Source organism: Clupea harengus, chromosome 10 (assembly GCF_900700415.2).
Source record: "Clupea harengus chromosome 10, Ch_v2.0.2, whole genome shotgun sequence".
In the NCBI taxonomy this organism is placed as follows: domain Eukaryota; kingdom Metazoa; phylum Chordata; class Actinopteri; order Clupeiformes; family Clupeidae; genus Clupea; species Clupea harengus.
In genome coordinates, this window is record NC_045161.1 from 30,011,071 (window position 1) to 30,030,604 (window position 19,534).

Here is a 19,534-nt window from a genome sequence, read left to right on the forward strand (position 1 = left end):
TCTTAATGGGACATCAGACAGACAGCCTGAATTGAACAAGGAACCTAGCAACCCCTCTCTCTCCCCGAAAAATACAATCCCCCACCCCAACCGCCACCCCTTTCCCCTCCTCTCTGCCTGCGTACACATACGCACCCTCAGCCGCCTCCCTAAGCCATTGAGGGTCCCAGACACAATCCAGCTACCCCCCCACACGCACCCCCAGCCACCCCCACACGCATCCCCAGCCCCCCCCCCCCCAGCCAAACAGGGAATAAATTAGGCCGCTCCCTGGGCCTCCAGTCAGCAGGTTGTGGCACGCCATCTCCCAGGCTGCTCCCTCCAGAGCCTCACACAGTTTCCCCTGCTTTAATATGCTGATAAATCATTTCACTTCTCTCTCTCTCTCTCTCTCTCTCTCTGTCTCCCTCCCTCCTCCTCTCTCTTCAATAGAGGTGCCTTTTGCCAGAGGTCCAGGGGACTGTTTAGTGCCCACTGTTGTCTGGTATTTAAGGTCTGGCCGTAATCATCACTTTATGAAAGTCGTTTTATTCTGTGAGAGAGGACATGGTGAAAACACACAAACACACACACACACTTACATACACAGACACAGGCACACAAAACGTGGATGCATATATGCATGCTCATACTAACTTTCCTACTCATTTTCTAAATTGAATTGAATTGAATTTCAAATAAATGAATGTATACAGAACACACAGAAGCACATCATGGTCTATCTATGGTTGTTTTCTTTTTTGGCAGATCATTTATGCAATTGTGTGTACTAAATTGGTAGATTATGTAGGCAATCGTGTGTACTAAATTGGTAGATTATTTAGGCAAACGTGTGTACTAAATTGGTAGATTATTTTGGCAATCGTGTGTACTAATTTGGTAGATTATTTAGGCAATCGTGTGTTCTAAATTGTGTAACAGATTTGACATGGAATGGTTCTGCTTTATCCATACAAGCATCATTGAAAACACAAACCCAACACAGGGCAGCCATTTTTGTTTCTATCTGTGTCTTGCATCATAACCCAGCCAGACTCCTTAATACTGACTGGCGCAGACAGGGGATGGTGCAGTGTGCCAGAGAATTAGTGGGGTCAGTTGTTTGTGTCTCCATCCAAATCCCAGAGGTGATATTTGTCTGGCCCCAGACACCCAGCCCTGCACCTCCCCCCTCAGGGCCTCCATGTGGAGCCTTGGGTCAAGCAGGGTGCCCAGACAACCTCTGCGTGACCCAAGTCTGTCTATGAGCCATGGGGTCATCTGGGTGCCTGATAAAGTCTAAGCATCCCCCCTCATGCAGGGCTGTGCTGGTAAACAGAGTGGCGTGGCTGGGGCTTGGCTGAGAGGCAACCGCAGACACACTCACTCTCACACACACACACACACACACACACACACACACACACACACACACACACACACACACACGAACACACACACACAGACGCGCACACACAGATGCACGTGCCTTGTCATCGGCGCTGACGCTGCACATGGGCACTCCCCATTAAAGGAGGAATCGTCGACTCATTCTGATGCTGCTCCAGTCCGCTCACTCCAGCCCCAGCCCCCATCCTCATCCCCATCCCCAGTGCAGCTTTCTTTTCATATGTACAGTGACAGGGCACAGTGCAGCTTTATGTTCATATGTACAGTGACAGTGACAGGGCACAGTGCAGCTTTATGTTCATATGTACAGTGACAGGATACAGTGCAGCTTTATGTTCATATGTACAGTGACAGGATACAGTGCTGGCCTACAGGCTCCTCTACACATAACAGCTGCCTTTAACAGAACCTTTTTTGTGTTGTTCTCAGACATGTTATTGGCCATTGGGAATATATTAAATGTGCTTTTATGTCTTTCATCTTTTCAGACACAAGAGAGCACAAGGGAGAAGCCATGCAGATATTAAATGGACCCCGTAACCATCCAGCCTGCTTCAGGAGGCCGTCCTCTGCTGAAAGCATGGAGAAGTGGGAAGGCACGGGATGATCACACATCATATAGATATTTTGGTGTCTAACAGGTAAGTAAGGTATTTGTTGGTATGTTTGAGTTGTATGTTTGAATTAGTTAAATTGTTGATAATTATCATCCTTCTTTAAATGTGGCTGTAGTGTTGCCATCACATTATAGGAGACCATGATTTTCAGTGTCAAATTTTTTTTTTTCCAGTAGATGACAGCGAATTATCAGCAGAGAATTGTAGTTCTTGAAAGAATGAATCATATTTCTTTTGCAATAGTGCTTTGTTGATTCATGTGAAGCTAAACACTAAAACATCTCTGTAAATGAATATGCAATCATACTGATACAGCAGGCAAACTGTGTTCTTCTTTAGGTGCTTCCTTAATAAAAAATCTCAATTATTTTTGTGTGATTTGATTTATTTTAGTTTTGTCTTAAAGTGTGTGTTATCAGTGTTATTACCAGGGTAAAATAACAATGGAAATCTTTCTCTTAAATTGTGGGTGCCGCATCATCAATGATGTAGGCCTGGCTCAGACAGGGGACTGATAGAGGGAGAGTGCCCGAAATATGTGCTGGCACTGAACTCTCCCTGTGAGGGCCAGAGCTGGACACTGAGGAGGGCGGCTGGAGCGGAATAAAGCAGCCACACAAAGACACACACACACACACACTGGCCTTGTTTGGTGGGGATCGCACCTCCCATTGTTTTCCCCCCAACAGTTGGTTCATGCCATGCTCCAGTGGCCCCCGGTGCGCTCCAATGCTCCGGGTGAAATAGGCTCCTGTGCTCTCGCCTCCTCCACACCCCACACCCCACACCCACCCCCAGTACGGAGCCTGACCTGAAACCAGGGCCCGACCAGTGGGGCTGTGACTCAGACTCCAGGAGGAGAGGCCTTGGCCTGAATGGAGAGGGGAGATTAGCCCATTCTGCTGCCAGTGGAGAGGATGGTATTGACCATGGGCCACCCATGGTGACTCCAGTGAGCCGTGTGATGGCCTGATATACATGCTTAGCAGCCATGGCAGATTCCCCCACTCTCACTGGGGATAAAACTGGGAGTTACAAGCCTCTTTTTGTAAACAGAGCTGGGAAGATTAGGAGAGGCGCCCCTCGTCCCTCCCTTCTGCCCATGTCCTCGTAAGAATGCCATTAGTAGCGAACTGCCCAGCAGTGCCAGTAATGACGGTCATGATATCGAAAGAAGGGACTCATCAGCCAGTGGAAGAAAAGACTGGAAGTAAAGACTGAGAAAATGATTTTAAGAGATACAGAGTTTTTACAGTAAAGACAATAAAATAATGTATAGAGATACAGAGTTTTTACAGTAATCCTTCTTTATATGCTAGTTTCTCACATGCACACTGGTTTTGTCTATGTACCAATATAGGGAGCCATTAGGTAGATCCTGTATTCACTTGTTTAACAAAATATTTTCACATATTAGACCCTTCCACTGTAGCAAACCTCAAGCGAGAGGACATGCTAATTTAACATGAGCTACTTTTGCTAGCATCATTGTTGGCAGCCGGTCGAGGTAGCTAAGGTAATTAATGAAATTCGCATCCAGCTAATTGCTTGTTCAGACAAGGGTGTCATTATGATTGTTTTGCCTTTTAAATAAACAGAACCAATCACAAACAATTTCAGAAAACCTCTGAAACTGGTTATTGAAACTGGTATAAGTTACTGACTATAGTTATTTCAGATAATATCACAAAACTTAGAGCATAAGATTACAGGCACACTCAGTTATTTTTAGATTCACATTCACTGATATATGTGCGTAGATTAACAGGACCACACTCGATAACAGCCGATAATGTCATAGCCAGGCATTATTGCAGGCTAGGAACCATAACATTACATAACCATAACCATTTCATTATTGCCTTTAGTTTCTTCATCCATTTTAGATACTCAACAGCAATGAGACATAAAGAGATGTATGCTCCCATTAAAATCTGTGTGCATTATGTGGACAGACCGTTTCATTTTCATTTAGCCCAAAAATAATCAATTTACAGCTTTTGTGTTAATTTACAGAATTTCAACACAACACATTCACCTACACAAAATAATGTATGTTTCAGAAATGAATAGATATTTCAGTGAAATTGTTTTATATTTTACATGTGTCAAAATGGGGCTCCATCTCAATAAACAGTCAGTATATTTTCCCTGGATTTTGTTACTATTTACTAATAATTGTGTTTACAAATCAGAATATATGCTTTATACTATTTTAATTTCATTATCATTATTGAACAAAATAACCAGTGAGAAGGTCTAAACCCTATATTTGTGTGTGCGTGTGTCTTTGTGTGTGTGTGTATGTGTGTGTGTGTGTGTGTGTGTGTGTGTGTGTGTGTGTGTGTGTGTGTGTGTGTGCGTGCGTGCGTGCGTGCGTGCGTGCGTGCGTGCGTGCGTGCGTGTGTGTGTGTGTGTCTTCTTGACAGTACATACCACTACCATAGTGCAGGGAGGAGTGATTTAAAAATAATTTTAAGGACAGCAGGAATAAACCATTCATTCATTTAGCTCCAGGGGATTACAGTGGCGGCTCCAACCATCCATATGGGAACCTCCTATTACTAGCTAAATAATAATATAATAATAATAATGTTATTTCCTTTGTGTAATTATTTGTCCAATTATACATTAACCTTGGTTACACAAACTAGAAAGATTTTTTTTTTTTTATCATCAAAAACAATATCATTTACTACACTACCATGACCTCAACAACAGGATATTTGTCCATGGTTCCTTTTGAAATTGTTCCATTTATATTGGAGATAATCTGCGTAAACTGTGTAGCATTGCACTCACTGTTCCAGTTTTTCAAAGCTTACATTCTGTAATGTCAAAACACTAGTATATTTGTTTCCACATACTGAATGTACAACTTAGAATGTGATCAATATTTGTGTGCACAGGTCATAGTGAAACAAAAATGCAGATGATAATGCCAAAAATATGAATCCGGTTCAGTAAATGTGTATTTTCTCTTATTAAAAGGTTATTAAAAGTACAAACAATTCTGTTATTGAAAACGTAAGCCTATTTAGTAAGGGTTATCCACATATGATTTATTGAGTGCAGTTTGTATCCATTTGAACATCACCAGCATCTAAACTGTGAGTGGGAGCCTTGTTGACCAACACAAAAAAGAGCAAACTCACATAAGCGGGTGGGGGTGGGGGGGTGGGGGGCAGAGCACACAGGGCTCAGGGGGGTGGGTTCAGGGACCATGGGGAGGGAGGGAGGAGTGGATGGTTTAAGAAACGAGTCTGAGAACTTGGCGCACAGTTTGTCATGCTAACCATGTTGCGGCTATTGAATTCACACACAGGGAGCAGAGGGTTCACAGGACCCCTGCCTTTCTCATGCAAAGTTGGTTAGTCACAGCAGGCCCCCGCTAAAATACACGCATGTCATCAGCTCGCCCCCTGAAATACATGCATGTTTATAAATGATCCGTTTCTCAGTGGCACTGAACCGCACACACATTTCAGAGCTACACTGGTGTGTCGATGGAAGTGGAGCTATGTGTGAAAAACAATATCCTTACATTTTACTGTGCAGCCATAAAAGAGGGAAGGCTGGAAGCAATACATGCCTGTTAATTTGTGTTTAAGAATTATATTTTAGTTAGCTAACAAAACCTTTAATTTGCCTTTTCATGATCAATCACAGAAGGGTCTTATATATTTTATCCATTGTTTATGTATGCATGTGTGTATAGTTCTGATGGTTAAACAAGAGCTTTTTCACATGATTAAATATAATATTGAGGATGACTCAGTCAACACAAAAAAGGGATTATTGAAGAGAATTTCCCCATTTTATCATTTAAACTGTAATTTTTCATTTTGTCATAACAAAGATACAAATACATAACATTTTCATTTTCTCATATAAAGGAAAAATATAATTCTAACCTTAAAATCAGTCTATGAGTGTCTCCTTCGGTGTCTGTTCATCAGCAGCTCTTTTAAGGTGGAATACCACCCAGTATATCACAACACATTGCATATCTTAGTAAGGGTTTTAGTTTTAAACTGTAATTAATTGACTGAAAAATGTTCTGCTTGCACTGTATACTTTCAGGGGACTAGGGACAGATGGTTTTACGTGTGGTTAATTTATAATTAAAGAGGGGCATTTCATAAAAGAATATGGAACATCTGTACCCAAAGGCTCCGTTTGATTGGTGCAAGGGGATAGAGGCAGCATTTGAATAGGCCTAAGGTACTGAGGGAGGGTTTGATGGGCGTAAGAGGATGAACTACATTTAAACCACAGGGAACGACTGTACTTTACAGGATCACTGGGACAAAGGGGATAATTCAGGATGTTCAATTGGCGTGGTTTAATTGGAACAGCTTAGTGGAGGCTGTGTTTGTAAAATGGAATAGAGGATGTGTTTGATTTGGTCAGCTCGAAAGAGACTGTGTTTTATTATAGTAGCGGGGTACAGGATGTGTTTCATTGGACCGGCTCAACGGATGCTGTATGGGATTGGAGAAGAGGAACAGAGGCTGCGCTTGATTGGATCAGCCTGAAGGAAGCCGTGTACGATTGGAAGTGAAGAGCGGAGGTTGTGTTTGACTGAGGGGGACAGCTCAGCTGGAACCTCCTCTCTAATGGAGGCAGTTCAGTAATGCAGTGACCCCAGTCCTTTTACAACACTGGCAGTCGATAAGTGCCAATATGCTGTATCTTATAAAATGAAGAGAAGAGATAAGAAAAAAGGAAGAGCTGTGCCAGAAAAGAGAGAGAGAGAGAGAGAGCTGGGGGTGGCATGTTGTCCAAGTGATTGAAAATGTCACTTTAATAAATGAAAGTCTTTTTTATCAAGAAAAACAAACATCGTTGTCTTGTGTGCATTATTATTTTCTTTTCCGATGCTTTGAGGTTCTTATACCTTTTACTGGCCAGTTTTACAAGGCTATTTATGTACCCCATAATGTCTTTCAGGGCATTTTAATGTGACAAAAATTCATGATGCACTAGTAGGTGCTCGTGAAGCTAGAACTCACCCAGAATACCTCAGTAATGTCATAAAGGTGATAACAGTTTACTCACTACTCAGCAATCTTTCAATCTCACAATCTCTAGCAAAGGTTGTAAGTTGTGATCAGTGACTACATTTACTAAAAGAAAGAACTATAAATACTAATTTCCTCATCGTCACTAACATATTTTCTGAATAAAGCAATGAAAAGTGCAGAACTATATAACTTTTTAACAACATAGGCTACACATGCTTTCTCCTTGTGAAGTAATTCAAATCAGGTCCATTTTGTGTGAGCTTTTATGCTCCTGTCCATCCACTGTAACCCCCTCACCTTTCCCACACAGCCAGTGGATTAGAGAGCTGGGAGAAGGATGCAAATGTATGTGTGAATAGCCGTTGTTTATTGGTTTCCAGGACTGGGTATTAAATTATTCATGCTTCATTTGAATACATGCAAATGAGCCATTATTTCACTGGCACATTCCCAGGTACCTATGGCAACGGGCACATTCCCAGGTACCTATGGCAACTGTACCTCTGAGAGGCTCAGTGGCTTCAAGCCTCTGCCTGCTTCCCCTCCAAGAGCAAAGCCTCACCTCATGGCACTTTGGTTCGGATTGTGCTGGGTCTTAAGATGTCTCCTGGACACGGGGTGGCAGGGAAGCGGAAAGACCGCTGTCAAAGTCAAGGGTAGACACAGGGAGACCGGAGCTGTTCTCTGTTATCTAGCATTCAGACCCACTCCTATAGTGACCATTGAGAGGGGATACAGAGTAGTGTTGTTATGCCCCAACCTTCATAAAATCTCATCAGAAATATTGCAATGGTCAAATTTTTCAATATAAACAGATGAATACATAAATAGATAAATGCATGCATGCATGCATACATACATACATACATACATACATACATACATACATACATACATACAAACATACATACATATATATACATAGCCTACATACACATAGATACATAAAATACCAACAGACATAAATGATGGAGCTTGAAGAAAGAAAGAATACTTAGTGCAGTTAGAAATCTTTGTGTGTTCTCTATTGCAAAGTGAAAAGAAAAGTACAATTGCCATTTTCTTTTCACACCATATTTACTGCTCACCTTACTAAGGTCTTGATTTGCCATTGCATCTATAAAATAGAAATATATAACAACATTTGAAAATGATTGCACTGTATGCTATGAAGATGAAAAATGCTAAAAAAATGAAATTATATTAATTGCTTTTGGTGTGTTGGAGGGTGGAGTGCAAATTTAGTTTTGAAAAGACCACTGGGACCACTTTGTCAAGGTCAAGTTCGGGGCAAGACGTGATTAGAACCTATAAAAGCAAATGGCAACTGTTTAATCCTGCCATCTAGTGCCAATTGCTTTTATAGAACTAACGCTGGATAATTTCCAGAACGTCTGGAATATAATAGGCTGTGTTGTTTTGTTCGCGTGTTTGTTTGTTTCGTTGTTTGATTGATTTGTTTTCTTTTCAGTTTCATTATTAGGCTACGTTTGATTAAACCTCTGTTACAAATGATCTAATGCATTTCCTCACCCTCGTCATTTGGTTATGTTTTGGCTCCATCTTGTGGTTGTGTCCTTTTGTGCATTGTGTAAAGTTTAAAGTCGAAAATATTATCTGATGATAATTAATCACGTCGTTTACGTTTATCCAACACTAATATTGAAGAGTAAAATCTTCAAGTTTAGAATAAATGGCGCAAGGAACATCCTACTGCAGAGAATTAGAAGCATGGTCTAGCCTACTGTTTATGAGCTGTTTGTGAAATGTTCTATTTTGCTACATAACTTCTTCTGTGCAGCCAGAGACATTTTTTGAGTTTACCAGATTCCGAAAAGAGAAACAAAATTAGCTTAACTAAATGTGGTTTAATCATCTACATTTAAAGCTTACAAGTATAGACTTCAACTCCCAGGACACAACACTCGGACACATCTCGTTCTCGTTCAAGTACTTCGCATCACGCGAGAGTTAAATAGCTTCTTGTTTTTATTGACATCAAAATGGCGACTGGTGGTGAATCCCCGGAACCCTGGTATCTCGCACTTCTCGGTTTTGCTGAGCATTTCCGTACTTCAAGTCCACCAAAAATACGACTTTGTGTACACTGTCTACAAGCCGTTTTCCAGTTTAAACCTCCTCCGCGGATTGAAGCAAGAACACATCTTCAGCTCGGTTCTGTTCTCTACCATCACACGAAGAACACTGAGCTTGCCCGGAGTCACCTGGAGAAAGCGGTAGCTAACGTTGGGCTATGAAAAAAAGTTAGATAATGGGTATACAGGGAGTAACTAACTTAGCCAGAGAAGTATTACATTGACAGAGTGACTTTTGTTGCAGTAAGTCTTCGAGATGAATTATCGGTCCTCTGGAATGGGACAGAGCATACCTCCGCTAGTATCGCTAGCTACCCAGCTAGATAGCTATCGTTGATTAAAGCCCGTGATTGATTGTATTGTGACCTATGCTAAGTTAATTACTTCTAGCAAGGAAGTGATATCTGTAGTGAGCTACTATGACATGCATGACCACTTTAGGAAACACCGATAAGGCAGCCATGCATAATGTATGCTTCAAATTTAGACTACTGTTTTAACTAGCTTACATAGTTAGCGGTATTTGCAAACATGCAAAACTGGTAGTTGGCTAGTGAGATGAACCATGCAAGTCGTTCAAAGGTCTGACTTGACTTAATTTTATTTTCCTTTTTCTCCACAGTGGTACATATCTCAACCAGTATCCTTTTGTAACAAGCCTAATTTAACTTTTAATTAACTCTTAATTAGAGTAGTACACACATCATTAGCCCAATGTCTTCTCTGCACCTACTAGATAAACTGGTTAGCCTATCATAGCTGCCGTTGGAATTCAACAAGCATGCATTTAACATTACGATTTTTTCCAATTTACGGAAAGAAAAACATCTGGCTTCATGGTGACGTGTGTGTAGACTCCTGTCTAACATCGAATTGATTTTAATTGAAGATATGGGGGACGTCAGCCATAAGGAAGCCTTTTGAGATAAAAACATTTCCCCAGTCTTTACAGATGTATAAAAAATGCTAGAATCACGCAATTGTCATAGTCTACATGGTAGGGTTCCTTAACAGCTGCCAAGGTTGCACAATTTGAAGATGTCAAATTTGAAGCGGCAAGTCTTCTTTCAGAACTGTACTGCCAACAGGTAACACATTTGACAATTGTAATTTTTATATATATATATATATATATTATTGCCTTATCTCAAATGTTTTCAGTGGTTGTTTAAAGGTCTATTGTCTGTTCATTTCAGAATCTGGTGGACTCTGCAAAGCCCCTCCTGAGAAAAGCCATTCAGATCTCCCAGCAGACCCCTTACTGGCACTGTCGTCTGCTGTTTCAATTGGCGGTGAGTGTCCCGCAAATTCAGAACCTCATCAGAATGTGAAGAGAATTCTGAAGAATACAAATGTTCTAATTGTGTATTTTTTTTCCTTCTAGCAACTCCACACACTGGAGAAAGACCTGGTGTCCGCATGTGACCTGTTGGGTGTAGGGGCAGAATATGCAAGAGTGGTTGGATCAGAATACACCAGGTAGGAAAGAGTGTATTCAGATTAAAAGTCCATGCCAAACCATCATTTCAGATATTATGCAACTGTTTGTGATATGTTTCAACAAATGTTCCCACTTGTGGCTTATTTGTCCTAATTTTTGACAGAGCTCTTTTTCTCCTGAGCAAAGGAATGGTAAGTGGATTTCCCCCAAGCGAAATTAGTGTGAGTGCTTTCTTCTGCTTTCGTCACTGATTAATTTGCTCATGCAAAAAACACCACAGTATTCCGTTACTGTGTGAGGTCCTTTCATTTGAATGTGACTATACTTCAAAATATTTAAATTTACCGATGAAACATTCTATGTGTGCACTAGCTCCTGCTGATGGAGCGTAAATTGCAGGAGGTGCACCCTCTGCTCACACTGTGTGGGCAGATAGTGGAGAACTGGCAGGGAAACCCCATACAGAAAGAGTCTCTGCGAGTCTTCTTCCTCGTGCTGCAAGTCACACATTACCTGGACGCCGGACAGGCAAGGGCACAACAAATTCCTTAACCTTTCCCTAATCTTAATATAGATAATCAATCAAACAATCATAGTCAAGCCAGTAATGAATGACTGAGTAAGTGCATTTACAGGTGAAGAGTGTGAAGCCATGTCTGAAACAACTGCAGCAGTGTATCCAGACTATCTCAACGCTCCACGATGATGAGATCCTACCCAGCAACCCCGCTGATCTTTTCCACTGGTTGCCCAAAGAGCACATGTGTGTGCTGGTCTACCTGGTATGTACTGCTGAATCTCTTCTGCTCATAGCAGACAGACAGGTACTTATCAAGAAAGAGTAGTATGTTCTAGTAGATATTCAGCAGTCACATGCTTTACGTATTTCTCGCTTAAGATGTTTGCTGCAATTCTCCGAATGCCCACATGGTGGCACATGGAAAGCTATTTGTATTATATGCACTGAGAAACTGGTCCACGGGTATAGTAGGTCATGCTAGTAGCCTGCTGTAAATATAAATATCATGTTGACATCTTAACTTGCTGGAAAAGTATTTTTTCTCATACAGCGTGTTCTTTCAGTCATTTTTCTTGTTGATATGCAGGCTAACTAGGTTGTGCAACTATCAGAATGCAGACTCCAAATGATCAATTTTGTAGAGCAAAGTTCTCCCAACATTCCAGAACCTAGGCTCTCAGTCGAAAATGGCTGACCACCTAGCATGTATTTGGGGAAAAGAATTTGTGGACCACTTACATCTATACAGTGTATACAGTTCAAGTACATCTAACAAACTTCTTGTAATCTTAAAGTATGTTATTTATGAATTCCTTCTATTAGTGCCAGTCTCTTTAATGCATTCAGCACTCTTCTATCAGTGCATTCTTTGATCCTACCAGCTGTCCATCCTGAAAAAGAATTTTGAATTTAATGCAAATATCTTTTTTAAACAAATTTTCAAGGATTTTAAACCGCTGTCTGCACATACTCACATATATAGGAACACATGCAGACTATTTTAGTTTGTCTAGGCCATCCTGCTGGAGTCCTCATAGCTGGTATGTCCTTTTAAGCCAGATTCAAAGTTCAAGAACTTGATTGGCATTTTGCAAGCACAATGATTTTGACAATTGTGCCAAACCTCAACTGGGGGTTTTAAGACTTCACACATATTTACAAATAAATAAGACGGAATAAAATAGGAAGTAAAAAAAAAGGCCCGGTGTGACAGATGTGCAGTGATGGTGGATTTGGATGTTAAATGACGTGTGGTTGGTGTAGAAGAACTGCACAATACTCAGAGCCTGAACTGATTTCCCAAGAGCAGCACATCAGTCTAGTCTGAGATGTGTGAGTTAAGTAGTGCCACAGCTTTTGGGAAGAACCTTTTTCAGTCTATTTGTGCTTGTGTCGATTAATCTGCAGCACTTGCTGACGGAATTGCGTGAGTTTAGGCGTCCAGGGTGTGTTATGTCTCTTGTGATGTTTTTAGCCTTCCTCATACAGCGAGTGTTATGAAGACTTTCTAGTAATGGCGTCTCTATCCGACAATGTCTTGTGCTGTTTCCACAACACCCTGGAGGGCTTTTGTGATCTGGGCTTTGGTACAGCTGCTGTACCAGGCTATCATGCAATTTGTTCGAATGTTCTATGCGGTACATTTGTAAAAGTTGACAAGCAGCTTTTGGGGGAGTTTGGCACTCCTTTAGGCTTCACAGAAAAGAAAGGCATTCTTGAGCCTCACCCACCACTGCTGGTGACTCAGGAACCTGAAGCTGGGAACTCTCTCCACAGCTTCTCTGTTGATGTGGACAGGACTGTGTGCTCTTCTTGGTAGTACTAAAATCAAAAATAACCTCCTTTGTCTTTTATGGTGTTTTAAGACCAGGTTATTGTTGGCCCACCATGTTGCCAGGTTCCGAACGTCCTTCCTGCTTTGTCGTTGGCTGGTATGAGCCCGATGGCAGCCATATCATCTGTAAACTTGGTAATAGTGTTTCAGTTGTGGATGGGTTGGTAGTCATGTGTGAAGAGTGCATAAAGGAGGGAGCTCAACACACAGCACTGGGGGACATTGCTGCTCCGACTGAGGTGGAGGATGTGTGCCTGCCCAGTCTGACAGCCTGGAGGAAGTCCAGTATCCAGTTGCATATTGAGGAAGTTAGTACTGTTACGTGGAGTTCGACCTGCTTGCTCAGTATGATGGATGCCAAGCTGTAGTGGATGAAAGTGTATCCTGTCTGGTGTTGTGTCTTTCCTTAAAAGCACACTTTTATAACGAGTAAAATCTTTTATGTTCTAGGTCACAGTCATGCATTCCATGCAGGCTGGATATTTGGAGAAAGCGCAAAAATACACAGACAAAGCCCTCATGCAGCTGGAAAAACTGAAGAGTAAGTATGCTCTGTAAACTCACATCAGCCCCTGTCCCCTAACCCTTCTGAAGAGTAAGTATGCTCCGTAAACTCACATCAGCCCCTGTCCCCTAAGCCTTCTGAAGAGTAAGTATGCTCCGTAAACTCACATCAGCCCCTGTCCCCTAAGCCTTCTGAAGAGTATGTATCCTCCGTAAACTCACATGTCCCTGTCCCCTGACCCTCCTCTGCTGCGGCTCAAAGCAACTTTTCTTTCTTTTCTTGTCTTTTTTGTTCTTCCAGTGCTTGACTCCAGCCCCATCCTCTCCTCCTTCCAAGTCATACTCCTGGAACACATCATCATGTGTCGACTGGTCACTGGACACAAAGCAACAGCTCTTCAAGAGGTCAGAGCACTAGAGCGCTAGCAGGACGCTGTCAAATTCCTCCCACTGTTTCCTATTTGCATCAGACTGTAATCAGAGTCAATATATGTTTTTTCTTCTGTAGATCTCCCAGATTTGCCAGCTGTGCCAACAGTCCCCGCGGTTATTTTCCAACCATGCCGCCCAGCTTCACACTCTACTTGTGAGTAACCGTAACTATTTTCAAGAGCATGTAGCATAGAGGGAGGCCAATTAAGTGCTAAAAGCCCTACAATTCTTGTTAACTATGAGTATTAGAGAGGTGTGTTCATTTCATTTCAGGGCCTGTACTGCATCTCTGTGAACTGCATGGACAACGCTGAGGCTCAGTTCACCACTGCTCTCCGGGTGAGTTGGGTTCACAGCTAGTCATGCGCTCCTTAAAAGGGCTGTATGTAAGATTGGCTAGCTATCGGCTACCATTAAAGTCTCTATCAACATCAATTGGTATTTAAATGTTACAATAACTTTGTCAAGGCAAACAGACCCCATTCATTTAAGCACTCAGGCTTTAGAGCAAACTGATTAATTAATGAACTATCCATTAATGTTCACTGATGGGCTTGCTACTGAGCTACCTGTTGATACTAACTACAGGGTATACATGTTTACCTGAGTCCATTCATGAATTCAAGTCAGCACTCTGGTAATGGATTGAAGCTCTGTAGTTCAGCAAATGGAGCATTCCATTTCTCCACAAATTAACAAACAATTTAACTGTCATTATTCTGAAATGAGATTTTGGTGATTAAAAAACACCGTTGCTAACAGTGTAGGCTGTTTTTGCTACACTGACTCATCAGTGCCTGCTAAGTGACGTAGACGAGCGAACTGGGCGAAGCAAGCAAAAAAAGTTGGGGAAAGTTTAATCCTATGCAAATGACTAGCGAATTTCGCCAGCAGCAGCCAATCAGATTTTTTGGTGTTGCCTTTTGCCTGTTTGAAAATTGCAGGACTATGGCATCGTTCGGCCGTTTAATTTGCTAAAAGAAAAGCTTGGAGGTCCTTGTAAGGCGTTGTTGTTGTTGTTCCTGGTATGTTAGATATTTAATCCTGTGCTTACTTTAACGGAATGACAGTTCTGATATAAAGACAAGTGACTAGATGGCCTACTAGCTGGCTAGCTTTCTAACTAGCTTGCTAGTCCAGTCTGTTACGCTATTTCCACATGCCAGGATAGCCAACTCAATGCGAAGCCTCGCGTTTCCGTACCTTGAGTGATGCTGAAATTGTTTGTGTACCCTTTTAGCTCACCACCCACCAGGAGCTGTGGACTTTCATTGTGACTAATTTGGCCAGTGTCTATATCCGTGAGGGGAACAGACACCAGGAGGTGGGTGACCAAGTCCCTCTAAATCTAAAGATGGGCTATGAGCATACTGTCTATTTGGACTATTGAGTCCATGCATGTGTTCAAATGTATGAGTTATTTTAACATGGTCATTGAATGGTTGCGCTTAACGTTTTCTCATGCAGCTCTACAGTCTCCTGGAAAGGATCAATCCAGATCACAACTTTCCTGTGAGGTATGTTGGTTGTTGAATACATTTGGAATACATCAGTTAAGTGATTCTAATTGGATTGCTAAAACTACAGACCCCAGTTGTCTTAAAATACATAATGTAAACACAAGACTCAAACCCAGATGCTCTAATGGCAAGCCATGTGAGTAACACCTTGAGGGATAACCTCAGTCTTAAGATGAAATGTTGTTTGGTTTAGCTCATAAGAAGTCTGGTTGTTTTACAGCTCACACTGTCTTCGAGCTGCCGCCTTTTACATTCGAGGCCTCCTGTCCTTTTTCCAAGGGCGTTACAATGAAGCCAAGTAAGTTTTGTATAAGCCTTGTGTAAGCTTCTCTACGTATCAGGTCTTGCTAACATCTTGCATCATGTAGTCACCATAGGAGTCTATTATTTCTCATCGCTGTGCTTTGCATACACTAAATACTTGGCAGACGGGGATACCCACCTCTGTTTTTCTCCAGTTAATACATTTTTAAATCTTTAAAGTTTCTGGTGCGCATCCCCACTCAGGGACTTTGAAGATGACTGGGGGGCAGGGGGGCACAAATCTCCCTTTATGTAGCCCAAAGGAACCCACTGTTCCATTCATGTTTATGGGCATATGTCAAGCTTGTATCAAAAACCTCCTGTATGGATAGGCACATACTTTTCAGACACTTTGTCATGATCCCCAAGCCCTTCTGACTAATTGGGACACATTTTTGGATTTCTGCTTTGAAGAAAACCAGGTTTATTTCAGGTGTGTGATTGACATCCTTAAATCGAACATAGGACATTTTAACATTAATTTATCTGCCAAACATCTGCCTGTAGTGTCTTTTTATCACTGCGTTAATGAAGTGGTTGTTCTATGTTAATTTAATTAGCGGTTGCTTCGTTTTCGAGTATTAAAGACTGTTTCATGTAAAGGCTGAACTTCATGTTTATTCAGTAGATCATTTAGTGCTATTGACAACCCCAGACTTTCATGTAGCTTAGCATGCTTGTTTACATGAATACAAGCTAGGCTATAATGGGAAATGTCTATGGAGGGACAAAAGTAACACCTGTTACTATTGCCCCCACCACTGCAGATATGCAAAATAAATGCATAAATATCTATGATTATTGTTTTGTGGAAGTGGGAAATTAAAGACCAGTTTAAGTATGTCAATATATTTGAGGAACAGGTAGGGGGTATTAGGTAGTGGCCATACCCTATGGAGACAGATGGCCTAAGGTCACGATGAGCACAGCACAACAATCCGTGCATTGCACAAGTCGCTGTTAGCAGGCAAGTGGCCATGACAACTCGGGAAGCTGTTTGGCAATTGAAAATCAAATTTAACATTGCTTACCACATTGACATAGAATCATATGAAATTGAACGTAAAATATGATGAAAACGAAACGTGGCATATGAACCAAAATGATGATTGACTGAAAATAAAATAGGCCTTAATGTTCTTTAAAATCCTGTAATCTGAACAATTTGTTTCATTCTTAATCTTTCCAATTGGTACATTTGTGTGTTTTAATTGTATAATAATGATGAAAACAGAACTGACTGTGTGCCCAATGTTTTTGTCTGTGCTCTTAATTGTTTTTTAACTTGTGTGCGCAAATGCGCCTTGGTAAAAAAAAGTACGCTTAGAGCGTATAGAGTTCTTTCTATATTCGGGTAGGTGTGACATTGTCGTAATGTCTGCTCAATATCTTATCTTTGTTTTATGATGCCACAGATCACCTGGTCATATACAAAATGGCTGCCTTTTTGCAACATTATGATTATTCCAGGCTTCTAGTCCAGTAGCTACCTTGTTTTCAGACAGCTATCAGAATGTCACCAGGCATTTTTTTTCTAGATTACAGGAGTATTTTAGCACTTTTAACAAAATGATGTTGGCCTACATAACATAGTATAAATGCCTGATTTCCTCTTGTGGTTTTAGGAGATTCTTGCGGGAGACTTTGAAGATGTCAAATGCCGAGGACTTGAACAGATTGACTGCATGTTCCCTGGTACTGCTGGGTCATATATTCTATGTCCTTGGAAACCACCGGGTAAGAATATTTGAGAAGACTGAGAAATGTTTAATACTATTTTTTTTTTGTGCACGTGAGAAGTTTGCTATTTGGGAGGAAATGTCTATAGTGACTGTACTTTGCGTAATGTTTCCAATATTTGTATGTGTTCTAAACAGGAAAGCAACAATATGGTGGTGCCTGCCATGCAGTTGGCAAGCAAGATCCCAGACATGTCTGTTCAGCTGTGGTCCTCTGCGCTTCTCAAAGGTAAGTTGAGGATCTCTACAGTAGATAAGACCTATTAACCGTTGAAAAAGCGTGCTCCGTGTCTATGGATGTTGCACTCTTCTGACCAAGTCACTCATGTTTCACTGGACTTTATGTCCCTGCAGATTTGAACAAGGCTTGTGGGAACACGATAGATGCACACGAGGCAGCTCAGATGCACCAGAACTTCTCGCAGCAGCTGCTGCAGGACCACATTGCTGCCTGCAGCCTCCCTGAGCACAACCTCATCAGTGTAAGTATTTATAACCTCCCGAGAAGCACAATATCAGAATATAATTCATGCCAGATTGATTCAAATAAACAAATCAGACCTTCCCCTTAAAACAGGGGAGTACACTGTGCTGAGTTAGACCATCTGATTGACAAGACAGAGCGGTTGTTATTTTGGGGAACCACATGATTTCTTCCCCCCTGATGAGAGATCCTGGCTCACTCTGAGAATCAGATTTTTTTTTTTTTTGTACCTGCACTGTAAAAAAAAAAAAATACCTTTCTGAAAGAGGAGTAATTTGGCTGTTGGAACAGAAACGGTTCTGAATTGTTTAATAACTTTAATTTGCTTTGTCTTTCTAACAGTGGACTGATGGACCACCCCCGGGGCAGTTTCAGGCCCAGAACGGCCCCACCACCAGCCTTGCCAGCCTGCTGTAGTGAGTGTGAAGGTGATTCTCTGGAAGCACCATGGGAAGCTCAACATCCTCTGTTGGGCTTCATCTCTTCTTCCGTGGGCTGTGTCCAGTCTGTCCTCCTGTAGGATGTGGCTCTCCGTGGACAGCTTATGGCTTCTGTCCTCGTAAATAATTTATTTATTCATTCATGTGTATTTTTATAAGTGTGAAAACTCTACACCACAGTTTTCTTTCTGTCAGTAACCTATTGCTATATGCTATATGCATGGATACAGTGGCGTTTAGTATCTCAATTTCCTAAAACACATAAATTACCATAACACAGCTAAAGCAGATGAAATGACTTATATAATGATCACCTTTTGGGAAGATGGTATCTTGAACTTGAGAGGTACAGATTTTCTACATAAGTTGGTGTCAATGACGGGACAGGATAGCAATACTATTGTAGCGCTTTCTGAAGCATCTTTGGTTTCTACAATACAGAGGTATGTGTGTCTGTACGCATTGCCTTGCCTTGCCACTGCAAATTTGATCATCATTTTTTATCATGATTTTACTTCCTACCTTTTAGATTTATTTTCTATACCCATTTCAACTTTTTAATATGCCAACTTAACTAACCTACTACAGCAATGCATGCAGTATGCTGGAGGAATTATTTTTTTTTCTTTTTTTTCTGAATACTGTCCATGGGACATCTGAATTGGTCTACCTCAATTTTTACCCTCTCTTTCTTAGTACAGAGGATTACCCCCCCCCCCCCCCCATCAGGCTGTGTGACTTAATTAGGCACTGGTCAACACCATACATATGTAATAACGCCATTGATTGCTTCAGCCAGTATCCATATCATAATTGCTGGGCTTTTCAAAAATGTGAAATTTTAAATATAGAGACTAAGGCAGATTGGGACTTTGTGTTGTTTCAAAATAAATTTTTAAACATGTCACTTTAAATGATAATTTTGTGCAAGTGTGTAATTTCTTATTTTTATGTTGTTACTTGAAGTGAACTGAACTAAGTGTACATGGCATATACAGTACATGACTGAGACTTTTAGGTTGAGGTACTTTATTATTATTTCACAATGTGTTTTGATTAAGTTGAGGACAACTGAATTACCCTGACCCAGGTTCAGATATTACAGTAGGTAAATTGTGCCTCTTGAAAATAAAACTAGCATTAAAAAAAACATGTATAGACATGTATGATCAGTTTATAAATTAATGT

General features: G+C 41.2%; 1 protein-coding gene and 1 long non-coding RNA gene across 12 annotated transcripts in view; both read left to right on the plus strand.

Moving 5' to 3' along the window:
• LOC116222057 overlaps positions 1-4,161 on the plus strand; it is a 43,611-nt gene extending 39,450 nt beyond the window's left edge. For 7 of the 8 annotated variants that reach the window (XR_004164436.1, XR_004164432.1, XR_004164429.1 and 4 more), the window contains one exon: positions 1,878-2,373. This is a non-coding gene — a long non-coding RNA (uncharacterized LOC116222057). Of the gene's footprint in view, positions 1-1,877; positions 2,374-2,498 lie in introns of those variants that run through there. The other variant, XR_004164433.2, reaches the window with a different exon arrangement.
• Positions 4,162-9,001: 4,840 nt separating this feature from the next.
• Positions 9,002-19,266, plus strand: LOC105889697 (MAU2 chromatid cohesion factor homolog). 4 transcript variants are annotated; one of them, XM_012815605.3, is made up of 19 exons: positions 9,002-9,270; positions 9,752-9,769; positions 10,152-10,217; positions 10,326-10,421; positions 10,514-10,608; positions 10,734-10,791; positions 10,943-11,098; positions 11,206-11,352; positions 13,375-13,465; positions 13,730-13,833; positions 13,937-14,014; positions 14,134-14,199; positions 15,101-15,184; positions 15,328-15,377; positions 15,601-15,678; positions 17,309-17,420; positions 17,561-17,651; positions 17,777-17,904; positions 18,249-19,266. In XM_012815605.3, exons 1-19 carry the CDS (start codon positions 9,037-9,039, stop codon positions 18,321-18,323), a joined length of 1,827 nt encoding a protein of 608 aa, XP_012671059.1. In that variant the 5' UTR covers positions 9,002-9,036; the 3' UTR covers positions 18,324-19,266. The 4 variants fall into 4 exon arrangements, with proteins under 4 accessions (XP_012671059.1, XP_031430634.1, XP_012671060.1 ...); XM_031574774.2 differs by having other exon boundaries at positions 10,970-11,098; XM_012815606.3 differs by having other exon boundaries at positions 10,734-10,761.
• Positions 19,267-19,534: the final 268 nt, after the last annotated feature.